Source organism: Lepus europaeus, chromosome 11 (genome assembly GCF_033115175.1).
Source record: "Lepus europaeus isolate LE1 chromosome 11, mLepTim1.pri, whole genome shotgun sequence".
Lineage (NCBI taxonomy): Eukaryota > Metazoa > Chordata > Mammalia > Lagomorpha > Leporidae > Lepus > Lepus europaeus.
The window spans coordinates 63,911,106-63,925,994 of NC_084837.1; the positions used below are offsets into that span (position 1 = coordinate 63,911,106).

Here is a 14,889-nt window from a genome sequence, read left to right on the forward strand (position 1 = left end):
AAGATTGACTAAAGAGTATTCATACTTATTTTTAAAAGTTATTAATTTATTTGAAAGGCAGAGCAAGAGAGGGGATCTTCCATCCACTGGTTAACTCCCCAGATACTGTAACAGCTGGGCCTTCTGGAGTCAGGAGTCCTGAATTCTATCTGGGTCTCCCACATGGGTGACAGGGACTCAACGACTTGAGCCATAACCTGCTACCTCCCAGGGTACACATTACCAGGAATTGGTATTGGAATTGCAGCAGCAACTCAAATCCTGGGCATTCAAATGTGAGATATGGGTGTTTTAACTGCTGCACCAACTGCCAATTCCTACTTTTGAGTATTTAAAAAATGGGGTCCATTGGGGCCGGCACTGTGGCACAGCAGGTTAAGCTGCCTTCTGCAACCTCAGCATCCCATTTGGACACTTACTTGAGTCCTGGATGCTCCACTTCTGATGTAGCTCCCTGCTAATGTACCTGGGAGGGCAGCGGAGGATCGTCCAGGTGCTTGGGTCCTTGCCCTCACATGGGAGACCTGGAAGAAGCTCCTGGCTTTGGCCTGGCCCACCTCCAGCAGTTGTGACCATTTGGAGGGGGTGAACCAGTAGATGGAAGATCTCTTTCTTCATCTCTCTCTCTCTCCCTCTAATTCTGACTTATAAATCAATCTTTTTTTAAAAAATGGAGTCCATAAATCAATATTAAACACTGTGCCCTGTGCTATAGAATTGTACCAGATGTGACTTCTGCCCTCCAGGACATTATAAATAGGAGAGAAAAGACAAATCCCTAGAATGACAATCCATGAAATTCTTCATAAGGTACTAAGTAGTACAAGCCATGTGGATGATGCAAATTAAGTGCTGGTATAAGAGCATTAGGAGGGGAAGAATCATTTGTGGCCAGTTGATCACAGAGAGAATCGGGCTATGTGATATTTGAGCGGGTCCTTGAAGGAAAGGTAAGATTTCAGTTTGGCGTGGTAGAAGGGGAGGGCATTTCAGGTAGAAGAATACTAAAGCCCTGAGGCTCCTTCCCAGAATAATGAATAATCCAGATTGACAAATGCATATGATTCATATAGTCAATGAGTAGTAGGAAATAGAAGAAAGGTAGGGCCTGTGGATGCCAGACTGAGACAGTTATACTTTAGTTGGAAGTAAGGAGCCATTGAAAGTTTTTGAGTAAGGGAAGGAATATGATCAAAGCTTTGCCATGGAAAGATTATTCTGGTAGGTTGGGGATGGACAGCATCTACCAATAAGGAGATTGATTAGACAACTATTGTTGGGGCTGGCTTGCAACGGTGGTATCCAGTATGGATGCCAATTCAGGTCCAGGCTGCTCCACTTCCAATTCAGCTCCCTGCCAGTGGCTTGGGAAAAACAGTGGAAGATGGCTCAAGTACTGGGACCACTGCCACGGCCATAGGAGAACTGGATGAAGCTCCTGGTTTCGGCCTGGCTCAGCCCTAGCCATTGTGGCCATATAGGAAGTGAACCAAAAGGTGGGAGAGCTCTCTGTGTGTCTCTCCTTTTATCTCTGCAACTCTGACTTTCAAATAAATACTAATCTTGAAGCAAGCAAACAAACAAAAAACCCCATTGTTAAATCCAGGAATGTGGTGCTGAAGGCCTGAACTGGGGTATTGGGATTGAGAGTGGAAGGAAATTGAGCATTTTATAGAGAATAATGAGTTGAAGAAATCTTTGTTTCCATGAGAGTCTTATGGCACAAGTTGGCGTGATTGCAGGGGCACTGAGAGCCTTTCCACTGCCCCTTTTGTTCCAGGACACACATTCACTCTGTGTACTTAGTCCAGATAAGGGGTAGCGAGTATTCTATGTGGTTACAAAATTGTAGACTAAGAGATTAAGAAAACAGGGGTATGTAGAGTTGTGGATATGGAGGAATTGGGCCCTTTTGGTGATCAAACTCTTAGCTCATAAAGCTGTTTGTGGTTCTGATCTTGCTGTAGAGAGAACTGGATTCTCCATGCCCCTCTACTCCCCACCAAACATCATCCACCCCTATTCTGTTTGTTAAATTGAAGTATCACCTATCCTAGCTTTTCTTAAACTGTGGGAGAGGAAGGGAGGGTAGAATTGCCTGCTCTTCTAGGAATGTGCTCTTAAATCTGCTCTCTGAACTTCAACACGTGCTGATGACTGTGCTCTGAGCCCTTTACCTATAGTTCCTCATTCCCTCCCCTTTCTAGTCTGATGGCCTTCCTTTCCCCACTGGGCTTACGAAATCAGATTCTCTTGCTTCTGACACTGCAGTGCCAGTTGCCTTGGAAACAGGTATCAGCTGTCCTGTTGACTGTAAGCTGTAGCACAGCCTGGACAAGGGTGAGTGCATGAGATACTCTGGCATTAGGAAGACTCTCCCTTCCTTTTTCTCTGCAACTGTCTCAGTGAACAGAGGTCAGAACCCATTTCAGAGACCTGTTTCCGCTACTGATAGCTTTGGTGTTTTTTTGTTTTTGTTTTTAAGAAAACATTAAAGCTAATATGAGAGGTCCCTATTATCCTCCTACTTCATCCTGTTGCCCTCTGCGTTCTGTCTTGGTTCTCAAACCTGTCCCTGAGGCCCGCACAAAGGCATGGTGACTTCCCTATGTGCCCTTCTAGAAACTGTAACATTCTGGTGGTGTTGGAGAACCTAACTCCCTGTATCCTTCATCCGTAAAGTGGAGATGACAGTAGTCACTCATGAGGTTAAGAGCGAGATAATCTGCATGAAGTGCTTAGAACAGTTTTTTTTTTTTTTTTTAAGATTTACTTATTTATTTGAAAGTCAGCGTTACACAGAGAGAAAGTGAGGCAGAGAGAGAGAGAGAAGTCTTCTATCCGCTGGTTCACTCCCCCATTTGGCTGCAACAGCTGAAGCTGCATCTATCTGAAGCCAGGTGTAAGGCCGCCACAAAACACACCAAAGGGTTTATTGGGGGAAACCAACTGGAGGGAAGGGGTGAAGGAGAAGGAGGGAGGAGAGTGTAAGAGAGAGAGAGACAGAGGTCAGGAGAAAGAGAAAGAAGGAGAAAGGGAGGGGGGGTATGGAGGGGGAGAGAGAGAGGGGGAGGGAGGGAGGGTGGGAGGAAGAGAGAGAGGAGAGACACATGTTCAGGAACAGGTCCTTTTAAAACTTTGCAGGAGGGGGAGGAAGGGCGGGCAGGGAACTAGGAGCAGCGAATCCCATTAGGATGGGGGTGGAGCTTGACCCTGGTGGTTGGGCCATGTGGCTACCTGGCTTCCAGCAAGGGCAACGGAGGCTAGAACCTAGGATGGTGTCAGGGTCTAGACTGTGCCATAGATAAGACTGTGCCATTTTACTAACACCAGGAGCCAGAAGCTTCTTCCAGGTCTCCCTGGGTGCAGGGGCCCAAGGATTTGGGCCGTCTTCCACTGCTTTCCCAGGCCATAGCAGAGAGCTGGATCAGAAGTGGAGCAGCTGAGACTCGAACCAGTGTCCATATGGGATGCCGGCACTGCAGGCGGCAGCTTTATCTGCTACACCAAAGCACCGGCCCCTAGAACAGTTCTTGCACAGAGTTTACATTCAGTAAAGGGGAGCTGTGAGAGCTGCAGTTCCTCTGCACAAGCTCCTTCTCACCCTGGGTATTCTTGTCAGAATACTTGGAACATTGTTTCCTCTTAGTCCCAGGAGGGGCTAAGGTTTAGCAATAAAAGGGCAAAAGTGCTTTAGTTTACTAGTTCCCAGCTAGGTGATCATTAGAACCACCTGGAGAACTTTTAATATGCAGATTCTTTTTTTTTTTTTTTTTTTTTTGGACAGGCAGAGTGGATAGTGAGAGAGAGAGAGGAAGGTCTTCCTTTTTGCTGTTGGTTCACCCTCCAATGGCTGCTGCGGCCAGCGCATCTCACTGATCCGAAGCCAGGAGCCAGGTGCTTCTCCTGGTCTCCCATGCGGGTGCAGGGCCCAAGGACTTGGGCCATCCTCCACTGCCTTCCCGGGCCATAGCAGAGAGCTGGCCTGGAAGAGGGGCAACCAGGATAGAATCCGGCACCCCAACCGGGACTAGAACCCTGTGTGTCGGCGCCGCAAGGCGGAGGATTAGCCTGTTAAGCCACGGTGCTGGCCGATATGCAGATTCTTAAGCCCTGCTCTGTTATCTATTGATTCAGAATCTCAAAGGAGTCTGGGGAAAGGTTTGGGATGGGGACTACTATCTGAAAAAAATCTGAAATCCTTTGCATAATTCTGTTGATCAGCCAGGTTTAGAGTCTGTGTTCTACTTTCCTTGTCTCCAAGGGCTTATGGCTAGAGGATCTCTAAGGTTACCTCCTCCCAAGCAGTGGCAGATTTACGTCCTTAGAAGCTGAGGCTATTTTAATCCCAGCACAGGAGAATTGACTCAACTCTCACTAATTCTAAACTGTTAAGCAGGAGATCCTGGATTTTCTGTCATATTGGTGTTGCTTCTGGGAATCTTTGTGGTATAGATAGTAGCAGTGTACATCGGCCACATTGGGTCTGCTCTCATCTTGGAGTGGCCAGTGCAGCCCCACCTACCTCTGCCCAGATGGCACATGGGACTCTGAAGGAGCAGAAGTGAATGAGCGTGGCCTGATACCACACTGCTCCTTCCTCCCAGGTCCAGTCACTGGGTCTCTGCCCAGCTGCCTGATCCTCTGCACAAAGGCTGCTGGCCTTGGGGCTCCTCTGTGGGTTTTTCGTAAGTGGCAATTTTCAGAATCTGATGGAGAATCTGCTTTGTGAGATTAGAGAGAAGTGTGTGGGCAAGAGACAAACATAGTTATTCTTAACCTGCAGGAAGGGAGGGTTAAGCAGAGAGTGCTCTGCCTTGGACAGGTCTCTGACATGCTTGTTTATAGAAACAGCAAGCCAGTGGTTTGGCTGGAATGTATCTTACAACTCAGAGATGGAGGAGTGGGGGAAGATAGTAGAAAAAAGAAGCTGGTGGCAACAAAAACAGAGATCCGTTTTCTCCCAGTTGCTGGGGTTTCCTTACCAGTTTGAGGGCAGCCAAATCCTAGGTGCCCCTGGCCTTTTGTGACTGTGACCTCTTAGTTCTCTGTCTCAAGGGACCAACCACTCCCATGCCATTACAGACTCCCTGTACACAGAAAGGGAGAGCAGATCCTAACAACTTCTACTATGGCACAAGCCAGAGATCCTTGCCCAGCAGTACCTTGGTCTTGGCTCTATAGATGGGCTCTTCCGTTGACTGGTGCCTCCCTCTAGCTTGTGGACTTATCAGGACCATGAGCTTGAGAAAGAGAGACTGCTTGGGACCCTGTGCTGTGCCACATATGTTGCAGATGGCTCTGGACTCTGAAGAGCCCTTTTCTTGCCTCCCTCACTTCTTGTAGTACTTGCATCAGTTGTTCCTCCCTTCTGGGAATTTTCCCTTCACTGATTTCCTGGTTCTCTTCCCTTTCTAACTGCTTGGCACTTCATCTTCTCTTCTCTGTAAGTAGGTATTCCCCAAGGTTTCTCCTCTCCCTCTGCCTTTGCCTTCCCTGCCTATGTATGTCTTAACATACTCATCACCAAAACATAGCTTTGGTCATGTCCTCAGCTTGAAATCCTGCCGTGACTTCCCAGAACCTGCCGTTATGCCACTTAATTTGGCATTCAAGTCCCTTCCTGGTCTGGCTGCATTCTACCTCCCCTGACCTAATACAGGTACTCCTCTGGACAATCTTTGCTTTTGCTATTGCTCCCCTGTGCTGCAGTTTTCTGGTACCAAACTTTTGCTCACGCAGCTTCCTCTACTGAGAATTCCTTTTTTCTTTATTTCCACCTGTTGGAATCCTTGTACATGTTGAGGCCCCAGAGCGCTTCACCATCTCACTCTCTAAGAAAGCTTTCTGAGTCCCTCCCTGGCCCAGTTCAGAACTCATCTCTTTCTCTTTGAGCACTTTGTAGATTTTTTTTATGACCCTTGTTACATATTATTGTTTGTTGTAAATCTTTTATCTTCTGTGATGGATTTTGAGGATAGAGAATAGTTTGCTCATCCTTTACCCTAGGATCCTGGATGCATCCCAGTGGCTTTCAAGCGTTTTTGAGGGGCTGGTGCTGTGGCGTAGCAGGTAAAGCTGCCGCCTACAGTGCTGGCATTCCATATGGGTGCCGGTTCGAGACCCCACTACTCCACTTCTGATTCAGCTCTCTGCTATGGCCTGAGAAAGCAGTGGAAGATGGCCCAATTCCTTGGGCCCCTGCACCCGCGTGGGAGACCTGGAAGGAGTTCCTGGCTCTTGGCTTTCAGATTGGTGCAGCTCCGGTCATTGCAGCCATCTGGGGAGTGAACCAACGGATGGAAGACCTCTCTCTCGTTCTCTCGCTCTCTCTCCCTTTCCTTCTCTCTCTGTGTAACTGTGACTTTAAAGTAAAATAAATAAATCTTAAAAAAAATTTTTTTTGAGAACAATCTACATTAAGAAATGCATTTTGCATTGTGCCTGAGGACACATGTGTGCCCCTGAACCCAAAATTTCACCTTCAGTGCCTGGTCTTACTACATGCCATATGATATTTTTTTTTATTCTACTTATTCATTACCAAGTAAACGGATGTCAAGTTTCATTAATGGGTTGTAATCTGCAGGTTGGAAAATACTCTTCTTTTTAGTATGAATGAGTAGTTCCGTCTCGCGCCTCTGTACCACCTGTTTTTTCCATCTACTTTAATGAGAGCCAGAAGAGCACTTAAACACATGGCTTTATTCTTTCCTTCTCTCTTGGGACCAGGCCATTATGAGGTTACCCTTTATCTCATTAAAGTGGGGGATGATTTTGCCTGCTTCCTTTCCCTCAGGAGAATGTAATCTTGCCCTGCCTAGGTCATCATGGAGTGGTGGGTATTCCAGCCTTCCCTCAGTACACCTGTGGTAACCCTGCCCCCCTGCAGCCTCGCTTCAGGGGAAAGGCGACACCTCTTTTCAGTTAGGGTAGGTTCTCCTGTAGCCCAGTAGTCTTCACCTGCCAAAGCGAAGCAGGGTCACAGGCTGGATGTTTTCCCACTGCTCTGCTGCATTCGGGATGTGAAGGAGATGCGGCGTGCGAAATGAGTGCTCTTCGTTCTGTGTTTTCACGTGCATATAAAGCGGTGTCCCTAGAGCTGTGGGTATGTCAGGGTGTCGGATGCCTGGAGCAGTTGTGTCCCAAACTGCACTGCCTGGGCCGATATGTCTTTTGGACCGTGTTTCAGTACTGTTTAGGTCTTAAGGGTTTGGAGCTGAAGTTCTTACCAGACCTTAAGGCCACATCCCAGATGCTGAGCACAGCTGTTTTCTTAGAGGGCCTCTTCCCTGCCTCCATTTCCTCAAATGATGCTTGAGGCCAGAATTCTTACAGCAATGGGCTCCCTTCTTTATATGGAAAGACGCTGCAGTATTGCAGAGAGACTTAGTCCTTGCATCTCTGAGTGTGGTCTAAGGACATCTGGGATCCCCAGAACCTTTTTAGGGGTTCCAGGACATTCTCCCTTTCCTCACTGTATATCCAAATGAGGCTAGATTTTCTTACTATACTGAAGCTAGAATAACATCACAGCAGATTGAATGCAGGCGCAGATAGGACACTCTAGGTCATCTGTTAAGCCAGACATGAAAAAGATTTGGGGAAAAAAAACAACAAAACAGTGCCGGGGCCGGTGCTGTGACATAGTGGGTAAAGGCGCTGCCTGCACTGCAGGCATCGCATATGGGCACTGGTTTGAGTCCCGGCTGCTTCACTTCCGATCCAGCTCTCTGCTGTGGCCTGGGAAAGCAGTAGAAGATGGCCCAAGTCCTCAGGTCCCTGCACCCACGTAGGAGACCCGGAAGAAGCTCCTGGCTCCTGGCTTTGGATTGGCACAGCTCCAGCCGTTGCGACCATCTGGGGAGTGAACCAACGGAAGGAAGACCTTTCTCTCTGTCTCTTCCGCTCACTGTCTGTAACTCTACCTCTCAAATAAATAAATAAAATCTTAAAAAAAAACACAACCTTGTTTAAAAAAAAGAAACAGTGCCACTCTTCCTACTAGTTTGTTTGAAAATCATTACCTTCAATAAAAGTATTAGTGTGTAGTGGGTTTGTTACTGATATTTTAAAATAAATTAATAAATACTTAACATATTTTCCACTGTAATGTTAAGTATAATAATTATGGGTGGGTATAACTTGCATAAATAAAAGCTCTTTAGGGTCCTTGATAATTCCTATTTCACTCTCCCTTTCAAATAAATAAATCTTTAAAAAAAAAAAAGAAGAGGGGCCGGCTCCGTGGCGCAGTAGGTTAATCCTCCTGCGGCACCAGCATCCCATATGGGTGCTGGTTCCAGTCTTGGCTGCTCCTCTTCCAATCCAGCTCTCTGCTGTGGCCTGGGAAAGCAATAGAAGATGGCCCAAGTCCTTGGGCCCCTGCACCCACATGGGAGACCAAGAAGAAGCTCCTGGCTCCTGGCTTCGGATCGGCGCAGCTCCAGCCATAGCAGCCATTTGGGGAGTGAACCAACGGAAGGAAGACCTTTCTCTCTGTCTCTCTCACTGTCTGTAACACTACCTCTCAGATAAATAAAATCTTTAAGAAAAAAAACCAAAAAAACAAAGAACGTGACCTGCCATAGAGGGAAAGACCCAGAGAATCAGGGAGGAAGGAGGACACTTGATCTCATTCAGAGGTCAGAGTGACTGGAGCTCAGCGGTGCACCACTAAAGGTTTACAGTCTCTGAGGCGGGAGGAAGAGCTATGGCTTGCAGACCTATGCTCCTTTCCGTGGTTGTAAGTTGTCTCGTGGTGATTTCCAGGCTGCCGATGTGCTATTCCTGATACACGGACCGGTCGAGCACAGTCGGCGTCCCGAGCTGGTGTTGAGCCAGCAGTAGCACACTGCTGATGAAACCTGGGCACAGTTAGCCTGCCTGTGTTTGCAGGGGCCTCCAGAATTGTCTCCATTTTCTAGGGCAGGTGGAAGCTTTGCCATGTTTTTGGAAAGAGAGGGGAGGGAGGGAAGGTTAGCAGAGGGAGAAAGTCCATTGTGTTGCAGCTCTGCAAAATAAGCCTGGATGCTGGAGGCCTCACAGGATCTCTGAACTCTCAAATCCTTTGAAAGTGGAGCTGTGCCCTGAACCTCCCTGCAAACAGGAAACTGGTTTGAGTTAAGAACATAAAATAAAAACCAGCTGATGCCCCTGAATGTTTTCCGTGCTCCTCCCCCTCCACAGAGCCGAAGGAAACTGCTTTTTTCCCCTTGGATGGCTGCTTAGAAAGCCAGAAAAGGCCAAAACCCATAAATCCTTTGAAAATAAGCCAAGCTTTGAGCCCAGGCAAGCTCCTGGCCATGGGTTTTCCTAGTCCAGAAGTGTGCTCCACTGCACAGAGCCCTAGGAGGAGAGTGACTGAGGGACAGAGAGATGCCAGTGAGCAGAGCCAGTGTGTGTCCCAAACTGGAGCTCCTAGCCCATTGGCAGGTCATGGATTTGATAAAGTGGGCCATGTCCTGAGCTGTTTGTTTTTAAATAAAATGATATATACTAGGCCGGCGCCGTGGCTTAACAGGCTAATCCTCCTCCTTGCGGCGTCGGCACACCGGGTTCTAGTCCCGGTCAGGGCGCCGGATTCTATCCCGGTTGCCCCTCTTCCAGGCCAGCTCTCTGCTATGGCCCAGGAAGGCAGTGGAGGATGGCCCAAGTCCTTGGGCCCTGCACCCGCATGGGAGACCAGGAGAAGCACCTGGCTCCTGGCTTCGGATCAGCACAATGTGCTGGCCGCAGTGGCCATTGGAGGGTGAACCAACAGCAAAAAGGAAGACCTTTCTCTCTCTGTCTCTCTCACTATCCACTCTGCCTGTCAAAAAATAAATAAATAAATAAATAAATGACATATACTAGAGTATGTCACATGCAATGAAGTATTGTTTTGCAAAACTTTTTTCTCAGTTTTATGCACATACATACGTTTTTGTATGTATGCATTGGGTGGTGATACAAAATGTGTTTCTTACTATGGGTCGTGGTCAAAAGAGTGAAAAACACTGGACTTTAGTGTCTGAGTAACCCAAGTCTCCCTGCTGCCTTAAATTGCCATTGAAAAGTCCAAGCTAGTTGCAGAATCAGTTCTCTGTGGAACTGGATCATCTGCCCACAGAACACCTACTACCCACATTCCTGGCAGAGGGGAGGGCAGCTGAGACCCAACACACTTGGTCTGATTCTTCGGGAGCAACACTGAAGCATGAGGAGGGAAGAGGTGGGAGCAAATGTGATTCCAAAGAATTTGCCTTCGGTCAGATTGGCCTGCAGAGAACAGGAGTTGAGCTTCATTTTAAGCACACTACACTTGGTTTTGTGACATCTTCCATCCGTGGGGTAAATGCTGTCCTTGGGTTTCTTTGCCTCTTCTCTGCACCAGGTAGTAGATGCAGCAGGAATTTTGTCCTGAGTGCCCTTCCCTCTGGGATAGCTACAGGCACAGTGCTGGGAGGAGGGCATAGTGACCTGAACTGAGGATCCCCTGGACTTCAGCAGGATGATCTTGGGGTCTTCAGTTAGTGTCGTGATGACTGGGTATGAAGGAGGCATAAGTTGAGGCAAATCATCAAAAATGTATAAGGAAGGCTGAAGTTAGTGTACTCACTGATAGGTTTAGCATGTCAGACTCAAGGGTGCTTACAGGTGGCTGTGGATTGGTGCTCAGTACCTGTATCACTTCTACCAGTGAGCAGACACGTGTTGGGAGTCCTGGTCTACAGCCCAAGAAGGAAAGAAGCCTCTTGGCTAATTTTTCTGACAGGCAGTGGACAGTGAGAGAGAGAGAGAGACAGAGAGGAAGGTCTTCCTTTTCTGTTGGTTCACCCCCCCAATGGCCGCTGCGGCCAGCGCGCTGCAGCCGACGCACCGCGCTGATCCGAAGCCAGGAGCCAGGTGCTTCTCCTGGTCTCCCATGCGGGTGCAGGGCCCAAGGACCTGGGCCATCCTCCACTGCAGCAGTGGAGTGGCCCGGAAGAGGAGCAACTGGGATAGAATCCGGCACCCCGACCGGGACTAGAACCTGGTGTGCTGGCGCCGCAGGTGGAGGATTAGCCTATTGAGCCGTGGCGCCGGCCAAGACTCACTTTTGTCAACATTTCTTTCCAACCTGAACTAAAATGGTCCTCAGAGATGATAATTTAAACTGGCCCTCTAGGAGCACCTCCAGTTCTCCCAGTGGGATGGTGAGAAAGGGGAGATCCTAAAGCTATCCAAATTTGTTCTGCACTTCCCCTCTCTATAGAATCTGGCCTGGACTAGGAGTAGATCACCGTGCCACAAGAATGATCACCTCTTAAGTGTCTCTGGTTCATCTCGCCCTCCTAAGGCACCCAAGATTCTCCTCAGAGTCAGAGTCTTCTTGGCAGAGTACAGAGTAGCCTGAGTTCACTGCCATTCTGCGTTTAGAAGCATCTCCCTCAGAGCCAAGGAGTGCACACAGTTCTTGACCTGGAGTGACCACTAGGATGGCGTGGAGCAGAGGTGACAAGCCAGAGGTTATAGGGGAGTGACTCTCATATAGCATCATCTAGCAGAAAGGTTAGGGCACTGATTTGAGGTTAGTCCTTTTGAGTCCTGGGGACAACTGACAGCATGGGGTAATAACACTACTGATGATGAGAGAGGTGGATGCCTCCTGTGGCCGTGTCTTCTAGCTCTTTACACAAGTTTCCCTTTCATCTCTGTGGGAGTTGTGGCTTAATAATAGTACTTAGAGTACTCTGCACATCTGTACTTTGCAAAACACAGCATCAAGCCGTGTTTCTGCCTCCTAGGCTTGTAATCTGTATAAACTGGCACATATATGGGAGGTGGAGTCCTCTGGTGGAGGGAAGAGCATGATGGAATGCAAAGGTCAGGGATATTATGAGTCACTAATTGATACCTAACATTCTTTAGGCTCCGGTAGATCAGACTGGCTTTTCCTTCATTCCTGCCACTACAGGAAGATCAGTGACTTCCCCTAAGTCTCTCAGACCCAAAAGTCCAGCTGAGGACCCAAGGCCTTGCTGGATTGGGAGAATGCTTGTTCCTCTGTAGCATGGTCTGTGCTTGAAACAATTGATTTTCTTTCCCGTGGTTCTGGCTCACTGAGCCCTGATAAATGCAGGTGATGCACCCTGTCTTTTTCCCATGGGATTGAGGGCCTGTGTCCATAACCAAGGCTGCAGAAGTCATGACCCCATGCTCCTGAAGACAGGGGCATCAGGGAAGCAGCACTGTAGGGTGAGGCAGCACCTCCTTTCCACACCAACTCTGTCTATAACATGTTACTCCTCTGTCTTGCTCTAACAGGTGACCTTGGAGAAGGTGCTGGGAATAACAGTGTCTGGAGGCAGAGGACTTGCCTGTGACCCCCGATCAGGTTTAGTTGCCTATCCTGCTGGGTAAGTGCCTTGGAAGAGACCTTGGTGCATGGGAGTTTATAGCCATGCTGGGTCATTGAGATGGGTGGGTGGTTTCTTGCTTATCTTCTGGGAGAGGTATCTGGGTTGACATGGTGCCGATGTCTTGAAGGAGATGTCGGGGCCAGGTAAAAACTCACTGTTGGGCGTTGCCCTGGTTGCCTTTTGGCCACCCGTCTTTATGTACAGATTGTTACTTTCTGTTTCGGAAGTTCCCAGCCCTTCTGTCATGACTATCTTCTAACTTTTAAAAACAGCTGCATTGAGGTGTGATACCATACACTTTAAAAATATCCAAATCAGTGTTTTTTAGTATATCCACTAAGTGGTGCAGCCATCACCACAATCAATTTTAGAACACCTTCAGCACCCAAAACCAAATTCCATACCTATCAGTTGCCACTTTCTGGCCGTCAAGCCCCCACCCCTGGGTGGCCACTAATCCACTTTCTGTCTTCATAAATTGACCTGTTCACCTACTCCGTGTAAATGGAATCACACAATGTTTGGTCTCTTGTGAGCAGCTTAACATAATGATTTCCAAGTTCCTCTGTATTGTAGCATGTATTAGTGCTTTTCTCTCTTTTTAATTTATTTTTATTTTTTTTTTATTTTTATTTATTATTTATTTTTTTTTTAATTTTTTTTTTGACAGGCAGAGTAGACAGTGAGAGAGAGAGAGAGAAAGGTCTTCCTTTTGCCGTTGGTTCACCCTCCAATGGCCGCCGCGGTAGCGCGCTGCGGCCGGCGCACCGCGCTATTCCGGTGGCAGGAGCCAGGTGCTTCTCCTGGTCTCCCATGGGGTGCAGGGCCCAAGCACTTGGGCCATCCTCCACTGCACTCCCTGGCCACAGCAGAGAGCTGGCCTGGAAGAGGGGCAACCGGGACAGGATCAGTGCCCCAACCAGGACTAGAACCCGGTGTGCCGGCGCCGCAAGGCGGAGGATTAGCCTGTTGAGCCACGGCGCCGGCCTATTTTTTTTATTTTTGACTGGCAGAGTGGACAGTAGAGGGAGACAGAGAGAAAGGTCTTCCTTTTTGCCGTTGGTTCACCCTCCAATGGCCACCGCGGTAGGTGCACTGCGGCCAGCGCACCGCGCTGTTCTGATGGCAGGAGCCAGGTGCTTATCCTGGTCTCCCATGGGGTGCAGGGCCCAAGAACTTGGGCCATCCTCCACTGCACTCCCTGGCCACAGCAGAGAGCTGGCCTGGAAGAGGGGCAACCGGGACAGGATCAGTGCCCCGACCGGGACTAGAACCCGGTGTGCCGGCACCGCAAGGCGGAGGATTAGCCTACTGAGCCGCGGCGCCGGCTAGTGCTTTTCTTTTTTATGGCTGGATAATATTCTATGTTGTGTGGTGTATGGATGCATTTTGTTTTATCTGTCAGTTGGTGGGCATTTGAGTTGTTTGCACTGTCTAGCTATTTTAGAATAATGCTGCAGCAAATGTTCATCTGCTGTAGTCACTGTGAGAGATGCCAGTGCCATGGAAGAGAAGCAGAAGCCTGGGGCTGGCAGTGGTCTTTCTCTTGCTGTGTCTTCACTCCCCTGTTCCTCACCCACAGTTTCTGAGGCCTCTGCAGAAGTATTTCTTTTGGGGAGGTGTGGGGGCCTCTCTTGCCTCTGTTGCTTGTTGACAGGCCCAGGAAGACAAAAATGAGAAGGGTGGCTTCTCTATCTTTCTACCCGACCATCCACTTGGGGAATGCCTGGTTCCCTGTATGGTTACCATAGCAACTTTGATAGTTTTTGTCCACAGATACATGATTGCTCAGTTTTGTCCTCCCATCAGAAAAGCTGCAGTCAGCAGGTGCTTCTGCACCAGGCCCTTTGGAAGCCGTTTCCACAGATCCTTTAATACTCAGAGCTAGCCTCTGGAGTTGGTACTGTCACCACCATATTTTATTTTATTTTATTTATTTATTTTTAAAGATTTATTTATTTGAAAGACAGAGTTACAGTTAGAGGTAGAGACAGAGAGAGGTCTTCCATCCGCTGGTTCACTCCCCAGATGGCCACAACGGCCAGAGCTGTGCTGATCTGAAGCCAGGATCCAGAAGTTTCTTCCAGGTCTCCCACGTGGGTGCAGGGGCCCAAGGATTTGGGCCATCTGCTACTGTTATCCCAGGCCGTAGCAGAGAGCTGGATCAGAAGAGGGGCAGCTGGGACTAGAACCAGCGCCCCATATGGGATGCCAGTGCTTCAGGCCAGGGCTTTAACCTGCTGTGCCACAGTGCCGGCCCACCCCATATTTTAGGGGAGGAACTGAGCTACAGCAAGATTGAGCAGTATGCTCGAGGACACATAGCTAGGACTGCACTGGGTTCCAGTCCACGGAGTCAGACCACAGAGCCCTAAAGATGGCCTGGGGTAGGAGAACACAAGGTTCTCTGCTTCTTTTTAAAAACTGCTTTCTCGCTAAGCTATTGGCTTGTCATTCGAATGAGAAGAGCCCAGTTTGGGGGTAACTCAGTCTGTGCCAGGGAGAC

General features: G+C 48.6%; 1 protein-coding gene across 3 annotated transcripts in view; it reads left to right on the forward strand.

Annotated features, from left to right (window-relative positions):
- The window catches only part of MAPKBP1 (mitogen-activated protein kinase binding protein 1), a 52,854-nt gene that overhangs the window by 12,517 nt on the left and 25,448 nt on the right, over positions 1–14,889 (forward strand). For all 3 annotated transcript variants that reach the window (XM_062205703.1, XM_062205705.1, XM_062205704.1), the window contains exon 3: positions 12,289–12,380. In XM_062205703.1, the coding sequence (XP_062061687.1) occupies positions 12,289–12,380 (92 nt within the window). The remainder of the gene's footprint in view (positions 1–12,288; positions 12,381–14,889) is intronic.